Genomic DNA, 10,496 nt, shown 5'->3' on the forward strand with positions numbered 1-10,496 from the left:
CACAATAAATGTACCCTTTTTTATTTTACTACAACAATTATTGAGCACTAGTGTAAGCAATGGAGTTTTTTAGGGCCTCCAAAAATTAAAATATGTTTCGCCATAACTTGAAATGGCCCAATCATACAGAGGAATATTAATACCATAAAATATGGTGTTTTTTTTTTTTAAATCAGATTTGTTGCCAAAATATCCTTCACATCAACTTCTTATGCAATAAGTTGCACATTCGTTCTCTCAAGGAAATCGAGTACCGACCGACTTTAGGTTCATGACGCTGAACTATAACAGTAACTTCGACCCGTTTACCACCCTAAGAACATCCCATCTCGGGAAGCCAAGCAGGCCAGGTTTGTACTTGGATGGGCTGTAAATAGGCCATTTGGAACACGCTCCGCTGCGACAGCACCGACTGCACTCCCCCCTGATGAGAGTCGGTGAAAACAAATGTCTCTACGGGGACCAAATAAATTCAATTCTTCTATTATAACATTTCTTTATTCAACCGTTGGTTAAAGACAAACCAAACAAAAGGTGGCATTCTTCTTCCTTTGTCACAAAACATACCATGACACATAAGACGAGCATGTCAATTTCTTAAGCGGCGGGGCAGCCAATCCTTAAAGCAATGAAACCAAAAAACTTTGACAAAGCGCAACGGGTCGCTGCCCTTTTCATCGAAACAGAAAACACGATCCTGGCAGGAAGCGGCTCGCTAATGGCAGAAATCGAACCCGAACGGAACTGAAGGCTCACCTGTACAAATGTTGAAGCGGGCTGACGGGAAAGAAAGCAGGCAGCGACGCACGTCTAGATAGCTCTACTGCTCCTCTCCGTAGCCCTTTTTCCGGATCGTCTTGCGATAGTGCGTGCGTTTGGTGACTGGACGAGGATTTCAAAATGACTTGTGGATGGATGGCGATGCTCTGGACTGGCGTCCTTGCCGGGGCCTGATGGAATTTGGACGGGGACCGCCGTGTCGGCTGCGGTTTCCTTAGGTCTCCTTTTCCCAATCAGCAGCGCCTTTCTCCTATTTAGGCTTTGATTTCGGGGGGCGAAGTGTAGATCTGCTCAGAGTTCTCGGCTGCAAAGTCCTCTGAAAAGTCAAACGAACGTGAACCCGCTTCAAAAGCAGAAAATGCTCCATGTGTGGATTGTCTTGTGTTGGGCATTGAAAACAATCATGTTACTGTATTTCCCCAACAGCAAGGCGCACTGGATGATAAGCTACACCCCTGAAAACCGTTTTTTTTTTTTCTAGAACGGAGCGCACCGGACTAAAAATAAAAAAAGGACCCTATTTGGGCATTTTGGAGGAAAGGGGGGAGGGACACCAAGAACTGACCATATTTGCATTACATTGGATGCAACAGGATCATATAAACTACACCACTAGATATACAGACAACAAATGAAAAGGCATTAGAGGTTTGATGTCATCGCACTATTTTTAGTCACAGTACCAAACTGTAGACACGGCAATGGCTCAGGTAGCAAAGCGATCGTCTTGGGGCAAAGAATTCCCAGCTCCTCTGAGTTAACCGTCAAAATGTCCTCTGACTCAACAATGAGCCCCTAATGTCCCATATAAGCAGGTAGGCTTCTTGCATGGCTGACTCCCTATCAGTGTGTGAATGGTAAAATGTCTGTGTTTATATAGCGCTAAGTCAATGGACTACCCAAAGCGCTTTACAATGTGCTTCACACTTACCCATTCACACACACTCACACACCAATAGCGGCTGTGCAGCCGTGCAAGGCGCCGACCTGCTTGTTGGGGGCATTCAGATTCTGTGTCTTGCCCAAGGACACTTTGACATGTAACACTGAGGAGCCGGGAATCGAACCTGTGACCCCATGATCCCAAGACCTCCTGAGCGAAAGCAATAGCGCTTTGGAAGGTTTGCAGTGATTTGAAGCGCTATAAAATTCCAGTCCGGCAAAATATTGTCAGATATGAAACCGGTCCGTGGTACAGAAAAGGTTGGGGACCGCTGGAATACAGTGTCGTATTGCCGATTGGCAGGCGCGCCACATTCTGAACTCAAAGAAGTCATAAACGCATGGCTGCACAAATTCAAATCGGTTGTCACTTGCAATGATTCGTTTGGGTGCGGGAAAAAAGTGAAACAGAATCTATACAGATGTTAATCACATTTGGTTCGCATTTCTCTAAAATTTCTGGTACCATGACTAAAAAGTGTCTTCATGACAGAAGAAATAATTCCTTGTCATATGTCATCTGCATCCGTAGTCGTCTGACGGATAGAATGCGGCGCTCTCCGCGTCGTGATCCAGGTTCGATTCCCGTTGCATCCAAAGTTATGCAATCGTGAACAACGAGTGGCCTGCTGGTTAGAATTCAGTCATCTAACCACTGCAACCCGGTTTGATCCTCATTGCCACCACTAAGGATAATGTTATGCAATCGGGGTCAGCGATAAAATCGATCGACTGATTCAATTTTGTCCGCACGTAACCGGATTATTTTCTGGCTTTTTTGGGTGCGCTTTGCAGTCCGGAATTGACAGGAGGTTCGCTCCGCCTTATATGAGGAAGATTACCTGGAAGAAGGCATTTCCAAAGGCCGTAGGTTTTGCCCACTGCCGTTTGCCACAGACGAAGCGTTCCGTCCTCTGAGCCGCTGGCGTACAGTTCGCCATCAGGACTGAAGCGAACGCAGTGCACCGGACCAAAATGACCTTTATAGGATTCTGGAAGGCGGTAGGGAAAAGAGATACATAGATGGGCTCAAGAGAACCGTTGGCAAAAAAATGTAAAAGGATTTTGAGTGTCTCATTGCTCCTCTCTATGTTTTGCATTCATATTTGGGAGTGTGATTTAGGCCTCTAGGGGGCGCCCAATCAAGCAAATAGGTGTGGGGTTGATGTTCATTGTTTTCATTCATCCAGAAATGCTGGACTTCATTTTAGAAAACAACAACTATTCTTGATGACAAACAAATTCTCAAATAATTCAAATTTCAATTTTGAGAAATGATCAATCCCATTTCCAAGATGGGATTTAGAACCATCACATCAGTCATAGAGTCGAGCACTTGATTCCATGCCACGCAGATTGTAAACAAAAATAATTCTTACCCAACTCTTCCTTAGTGCTGTAGTCAAACTTATAAAGCTTGAAGTCTTCTCCACCAGCTACAAAAAAGTCCTTTTCTGGGTGGAGGGACGCCGAGTTGATGGTAGCGGGGGCATCCACAGACTTTATCAGGTCAAGGCTGAATCATTTGAATGCATGTTTTGTTAATATTTCAACAATTAATTGATATTTGGCCTATACAACCTGCATTCACATGGAGTTAACTCAAAGTCTCAGAGTAACACGTTTAATGAAAGATCGAGGCAAGAAAATATACGGTTTACGAATGAATAATCAAAATGATTTTTAACTTTCTGCACTATGATGACGGGTGAAGTCCGACGTTTAGGGCAGGAATCACCGACCTACCTGAGAGCGTTGTAGAAAGCGATGGTCTTTCCATACGTGATGACGAGAATTTCCCCGTCGGCGACGTACTCCATGCTGCTGACTGAAGTGTCAAATATCAGCGTCTTCACCACCTCCATGGAGGTTCTGTCCCACAGTCTGGTCATTTTCACAAACAATAACGCTCGTTAGAATCCCCTGACTGCGTCTGACCTCGTGCTAAGTGAATACAATGTAAAAAAAAAAAAATGATAAAGTACGTTTGATTTTTTAGCTTCTCGTGGGTGATAAGACCATTTCAATTAACAAGATTGAGATCCTATAGTACCACAAGGATGTTAAAATGCCTATTTGTTTGCAACTCAACAGACTGAAATGAGCTCCATCTGTGATTCATTCATTTCGTTGTATTACGATCCCATTGTACTGTTAATTTCATGCAATTTGTTAAATAACAAACTACATTTCCCACAATGCCTATTGACTATGATCCAATGAAGTGACAGCTCAGTGCCACTAGATGGCAGTGTTTCCATCTCAAAGCCAAAGAGTGGAATTGAAGCATAAATGATCTAAAAAAAAAAAAAATCAAATATCAACTCATGTATTTAGCAATGTTTTCTGACTGCTACTGCTAGCCATGTTGTTAGCTTGGTGCTTCCTGATAAATGGCATAGCCACGTGCCAAATTTTCAATCTGCTAGTAGAATTAGAATTGTCTTTATGGTCATTGTAAAACATTGTATGCAACGTGATTAAACATAGCACTGGTAGAATGAGTTTGTTTGCGTTTTGGAAGAAAATCCATCCATTATGTGCACCGCTTATCCTCAGTAGGGTCGCGGGGGTGCTGGAGCCCAGGCATCTTGGGCAGTGGACACCCTCAACTGGTGGCCAGCCAGTCGCAGGGCACACAGGGACAGACTACTCACTTGCTCATTTACACCTAGGGACAATTTGGAACCTGACATGCGTGTTTTTGGAATGTGGGAGGAAACCGGAGTGCCCGGAGGAAACCCACGCAAGCACGGGGAGAACATACAAACTCCGCACAGGAGGTTCGATCTCATGACCTCAGAACTGTGCCGCACTTTTTCCTATAGAGATAAACCCAATGCAACAATTGGTTGCCAGTGGATGCAACAATTGGTTGCCGGTGGATGCAAGAATGTACAAATTCTATCAGCACTTTCTTCACTCACCGTATGGTTTTATCATCTGCTGCAGAGAGAATCTGTCTGTCGTCATTACACCACAAAGCCTTCTTGATGGGTGAGGTATGACCAGCGATCTCCTGCGGTGCTGGGGACACAAAACCACATTTTTGAAGTAGAGACTTTGACCTCATATCCCCTAAAGCTGTCACCTCACCGGATGACAACAAAGACTCGAAACAATGGCAGGTCCCGTTAAAAAAACAGAAGGCCATTGAGGTAATCAGAGAATGCATAGCGCTCATTTCAGCATGGAGTCACCGGAACTTGATTTACTGCGTCACTGGGGGACTTCTGACAGTTTTGTCCGAGTGGATCATCAAAGGGTAAGTTTGCCTACCGTCGTGTACGGCGTGCGTTCCTTTTTGGCCTTTGCCTCATTTTAGGCATGCGATTGTGACCTTTAAGTCATTATCCTTCCGATCTGCTTTCTTCAACTCAGTCACTTTACTTCCACATCCTCTCAAATTTAGTGACCCTGTAACTAGGGTGTGCGGGACCTTTCGGTCTCCCACCCCCTTTTCTTTGCCTTGCTGTCTCTAATGGAGTAGAGAGGAGAGGATATTTTCTTTGTTATTGTATGTGTTTGTCTTGCTGTCGGTCACCCCCCCTGAGGGATAAGACCAAGGTAGATGAAATGGAATGATCTGCATTTATATAGCGCTTTTTACAGTGTGCTTCACATTTCCCAATAGCGGCCGTGCAGCCATGTAAGGCGCTATCCGGCTTATTGGGGGCATTAGGGTTTGTGTTTGTTGCTGCCGTAGCTCGCGGTTATCCTGGCTGTTTTCAATCATCCAGCCTCCCAATCGGTCATGGTTTGACCTCTCTAGCAGCTGGTGTAGCCCATGTTACTTTTGCCAGTTCACCCCATTTTGGCTGTTGACGATTTGTTGTATCATTGCTGCACCCACCTTCAAAATGCATTATCTCAGAAAATAATTGGAATATACCAATGACATATAAATATGTAGATATAATGCAGAAATAATGTACTATTTTCTCATGTTTTAGAATTTAGGAATATGTTTAAAGATGGGCCAGAGAGAAACATCAGTCAAACACACATCTCCAAAAGTACCAGTATGAAAATAAATTTTACATAATACACTTTAGTTGTCATGACTCACCTGCATCTGGGCTACTGAGATCGTAGATGCGGAGGAGCTTATCATTTCCTCCCGTCAATAAACAGTTACTGTCCTATCAGGTTGTAAATGGTTACAAATGATTAAAATATAGACTCCAACTCAAGGACGTCTCTACGCTTACCTGAGTAAAGGTAACAGTCTTGACAATATGTTTGTGTGCCAAGGTGAGCACTTCATCGCCGCTGACTGCGTCCCACACTTTTCTGGAAAGAAAATTAAGAACGAAACTGAACATCTGTCATGCTGCTTTTAATCCTATTTCAAATTTAAATTTAAAATTAGACAGAACCATTAGGGAATTTGGATGGTTTTGGAAACTTTTGAAAAGGAACCCTCAAGTTTTGTCCACAACCGAAATGATCACTGCAAGTGCTACTAAAATTGAGTTATCGGAGTTGGAACACACAGAATGTTCTTTTGCAATCAAATGCCTGCAGATGAGTGTAGAACGGGCATCTTAGCTGAAAAACAGGTCAGTCAATAGCTTGAAGACTTACCTGGTCCCAAGTCAAATCGGATTACTCTCTAAAAAAACAAACATTGTATTTGACACATTTTTCTAAGGGTAGGTCTAAGTGTTTCCAAAAGTGGCTAATTGGAGACGACCAGTTTACAGCTATAAAACCTCCTGCAACCTTGTATCTTACTCTCGACACTTTAAATATTTTGAAATAGTTGCAAGTATTTTATTACTCTTTCCAAAAGGCAATCAATAATATAGCACACTTGCGCATAATGGTGCGTAAAAATGAATCAAGAGCGACGTTACACACGTTTATTTGTGGGTTTAATATAAATACCCTCCTAACATCTGCGTATTGTCCTTTTCAAAATTTAATTGGCTAACCTATGTGTCAATTATTTGAATCAGTTACCACTGGCTAAAGATATTCAGAGCTAAATAAAATATCTATCTATCTATCTATCTATCTAAACAAGGCGATCTCCATTTTATCATTACAGGCCTTTGTAGGCTAATGCAGGCTGTGGACCGTAAAAAAAACTCCGCTATTAGCCAAGAGTGCTTGTCAATTAAAAAGGTCAGAGGTTATCGGCCATATTAGAAACAATTTTGCTGTTTATTTACAAGTGGAAATAATGAGGCAAAATAGACGGATTGCAACAAGGAAGTCCAACAATGCAGAACTTCTTTTAGGCGGACTTTTTAAAGAAAATATTTTACACGGTTGGATTCACTGGACGGTCCTTGATGTAACCAGTCCATGTTTGCAGAAAATATCTCATGAGCTGACTTCCAGGGGGCTGATTGCTGAGCTATCCCGCCTTGATGGTTTTTGAGTATCTTGTTTCAGACTGATGGTGATGTTTCTGTGATGTGTACATTTTTAATTGGGCATCATATCTTGAATCCCAAGAGTTACCGTTCCAATGATCCGGGGCGTGACCAATTTCCGTGACTGACACGTATTTGTTTATTCAAAGTCCCACGCCCCGCTGTGAAGGGGTTAAGATTCAGACTCCGACCATTAATCTAATCCCCGAGGATTGTCTTTTTTCTCTTTCTTGTTACCAGAAAATGACACTGCAAATTGCTGAGCTCTTGCGTTACGAATCACAGCTCATCAATTTTCTAAAACTGCTGATTTTACAGGATTCATTGTCAGTCAATAGCAAGTAGCTTACCTGAGGTGGATGAAATTTGGTGCATTTCTCGGCTTAAATATATACCTCAGAAACACAAGATTCATCATAATTCCGCATTTCGTTAAGAATTGATTTACTTTTCTGCACACTCAATCGAGCTACAGGCCCGTTGTCATTGTAATGTAAGTGTCAGATGTAGCTCAAGGACACCAAGGCCGCTAAAGGGTGAAGTCTGGGCGTCTACAAAAGGCTAGGTTCACCCTGCAGAGTTTAATGCTAAATCCAGATTTTAGGGTGAAAGCTGATGTTTTTGGGAGATTGATCACATTTACATCTAAATGCAACATAAATGCAATCCCCTGTGACTTTTAAGCAATTCCTGTTTGATTGCCAGCATTTCCCGCTTGCGTGCTGTCACACGCAATGCGCCCATTGTTTGCGGAAGTACTCATGCCGTAGCGTATCTATAAATGTAAGTGATTGTGTTTCTGGCAGATGAACAGAGTTGTCTCCCCCAAAATCAACTAAATCCAAGCTCAACTGCACCCAAACTTTTAATATTTGATGTTGACGCTGTCATTTCTGTAAGTTACCACGCGAGACAGAAATGCTTTTGCAAATGAGCGACTCTCAGCAGAGGTTATCTGGATGTAGGGAATCCTCCCAAAAGTCAACAAAGGAATTCACTGTCAACTATTATTCACTTTTGTCAAAAACAGTGACGAATCATTCCATCTCTAGTTTTGACCAATCTTGCTCAAAAGTTGATTCAAACAGGCGGAAGAAGAAAAAGTCTTTCCTCCGTCAACACTCTAACGTTGAAGTAAATCTTAGCAAAATCGCATTTATCTACTCACGCTGAAAAGTCGGCCGCAGCAGTGGCCGCCTTGGTGGCGTCAGTGTTCAGAGTGGCTCCCCAGACCGCACCTTTGTGACCCAGAAACGTTCCGATCCAGTCCCCTGTGTCTCCCTGGCGCAACATGGGCTTGCCATCTAAACAAAACATACAATTGAATGAAATATTTCAGGTTACCTTTAGTAGACGAGCTAACCGTTTACTTTTTAAAATTAACATTATTTATCAAATCGCACATGAACGGTAGGGCTGCAACAATGATTCGACATTATCGACAAAAAAAACATCATAGAAATGGTCAACAACACGTTTTTCCCACCAAGTGAGGCATCTCTACATGAATAGAATCTGTTGAGTGTCGCACATGCTCAAAAGGGTCTCAATCTTGAGCGGTCACATACAGAAACGACAGTATCAACAAGTATGCACAACAACACAGCATAAACGCACCCCCTAGTGAAACTATTCACTAACTGCCCTTGATCAATAAACTGGCTATCCCTTCAAATCTACTCTTCGCGTCACCGTCACAGTTTAGAGTTCAGAGACAAAAAGGAGGGGAATCTAGCAACATGCAGCCATTGTTTGATTAAAATTAAACAACCATCCATCCATTATCTGCACCGTTTATCCTCAGTAGGGTTGCGAGGGTGCTGGAGCTCATCCCAGTTGTCTTGGGGCAGTGGACACCCTCAACTGGTGGCTAGCCAGTCACAGGGCACACACAGACAGACAACTCACTCACTCATCCACACCTAGGGACAATATTTGTTAGGCCAATTAACCTGACATGCGTGTTTTTGGAATGTGGGAGGGAACCACGGGGAGAACATGCAAACTCCACACAGGAAGGTTCGATCTCATGACCTCAATCTGTGCCGCACAGGCGCTAAACACTGCGCTGCTTCCAAATTAAACCTATTTTATCAACATTTTATGAAATTTCGTGTATTTGTGGAATCACCCAGGAAAAGTGTTGAACGGTCGGGCTATCGCTACATCTGCCTCGCGCATTTGCCACAGATTGTGCCACATCATTGGATCAGTTTTTCAAGAAACGCCAGGCCAAAGAAGTAGATGATAATTCTAAATCATTCCTTTGATCTTTTGACATGATGCGCCTCTTGTTTTAGGTTTATTGTGAATTATGCATTTGTTTCATGTTCTGACGCTCTTTTATAATGTCTCCCAAAAATATCATACTGTACTTTTGCGGGGCCTGGAACCGATTAGTGTATTTAGGTATGAAATGCGTCTCTACTTACTTACTGTTTATTTGCCACAAAACTAAATCAACTTCTTGATCAAATTAATAAAAAAATAATCCGATTATTCGATTCAATAGTCGGTGGCTAGTCGTCGTTGCAGCCCTAAGGTATAGCAGGTAGTCCAATTTCCACAACCTCAAACAGTTTAGTCTCACCTTTGCATGCGCTAATGAGAAAATAGCCGTAAGGAGTGATTCCGCTGAAGGCCAAATCCACAACAGGCCGAGTGTGACCAGAACAGGTGAGCGGAGTTTGTCTCATCGCCATAGTTTCCAGACAAAAAAAGAACAGTTTAGCACTCGAAAGGTGGCAATACCGGCTAGCACTTGAGCTGCTAGCTAGCTGATGACGCTAATGGCAGGAAATGTAAACGCTCCGAGTTTACAAACTGTTATTTCTTATATTCAAGTCACCAGTTAACTTCTGCTTTCTATGTACAAATAGGAGAAAAAAGGTGATATTTTGAGGCCAACTTCGACGGCGGTTCACCCTCCCAGCAAAAGAATGGCTAGCGTGCTAATAGCTACAACATAGCAACTAACTAGCAACGTGCAATACGCCGGAGCGACTGTAGGATTGATATAACCCGGAATTCAGCTTCAGCGGCGGGGGAACACTTCCGGGAAAATCATTTCAAAACAAAATAGAGTTCATTTATGTCCATTCAAACTACCCGATCACAATTCAATGACGTGTGGACACGTGTATGTGTCTGGTTACTATTCCTAAAACGTTGTATTGCAACTTTCCCATTTGTTGACGTTGTTATTATGACGACGTAGTATAAGTATGAATCAAACGAAAATGTCCTTTATTGTGAAGCCGCATCTAGAAATACATTACGACGAAATGCGCTGACTCCTGCTGGCCACTCGAATACAGTACAGTCAACGTCATTTGGGGGGCCGGACTCGTAGATTCCAAAGAAAGAAAGAGAGGGAGGAGGAGACTGAGA

The 10,496-nt window shown here is 42.8% G+C and overlaps 1 protein-coding gene across 1 annotated transcript; it reads right to left on the minus strand.

Annotated features, from left to right (window-relative positions):
• Nucleotides 1-467: 467 nt before the first annotated feature.
• Nucleotides 468-10,187, minus strand: strap (serine/threonine kinase receptor associated protein). The gene is made up of 9 exons (XM_088348312.1): nt 9,697-10,187; nt 8,275-8,410; nt 5,934-6,015; nt 5,792-5,864; nt 4,650-4,749; nt 3,469-3,606; nt 3,102-3,238; nt 2,565-2,714; nt 468-1,096 (listed from the first exon to the last, which is right to left on the minus strand). Exons 1-9 carry the CDS (start codon nt 9,806-9,808, stop codon nt 1,035-1,037), a joined length of 990 nt encoding a protein of 329 aa, XP_088204438.1. The 5' UTR covers nt 9,809-10,187; the 3' UTR covers nt 468-1,034.
• Between the last annotated feature and the right edge of the window lie 309 nt (nt 10,188-10,496).

The sequence above is a fragment of the Urocampus carinirostris genome, chromosome 11, assembly GCF_059441175.1.
Source record: "Urocampus carinirostris isolate Australia breed hairy pipefish chromosome 11, RoL_Ucar_1.0, whole genome shotgun sequence".
Lineage (NCBI taxonomy): Eukaryota > Metazoa > Chordata > Actinopteri > Syngnathiformes > Syngnathidae > Urocampus > Urocampus carinirostris.

Excerpts from the sequence above, each read along its gene's own strand:
- strap (XM_088348312.1), bottom strand. The coding sequence starts at position 9,808 with ATGGCGATGAGACAAACTCCGCTCACCTGTTCTGGTCACACTCGGCCT. Across the intron at positions 6,016-8,274 it reads GCTGCGGCCGACTTTTCAGC|AAAAGTGTGGGACGCAGTCA; the intron begins GTGAGTAGATAA and ends TTTTCTTTCCAG. Across the intron at positions 4,750-5,791 it reads TCTCAGTAGCCCAGATGCAG|CACCGCAGGAGATCGCTGGT; the intron begins GTGAGTCATGAC and ends TTGTGTCCCCAG.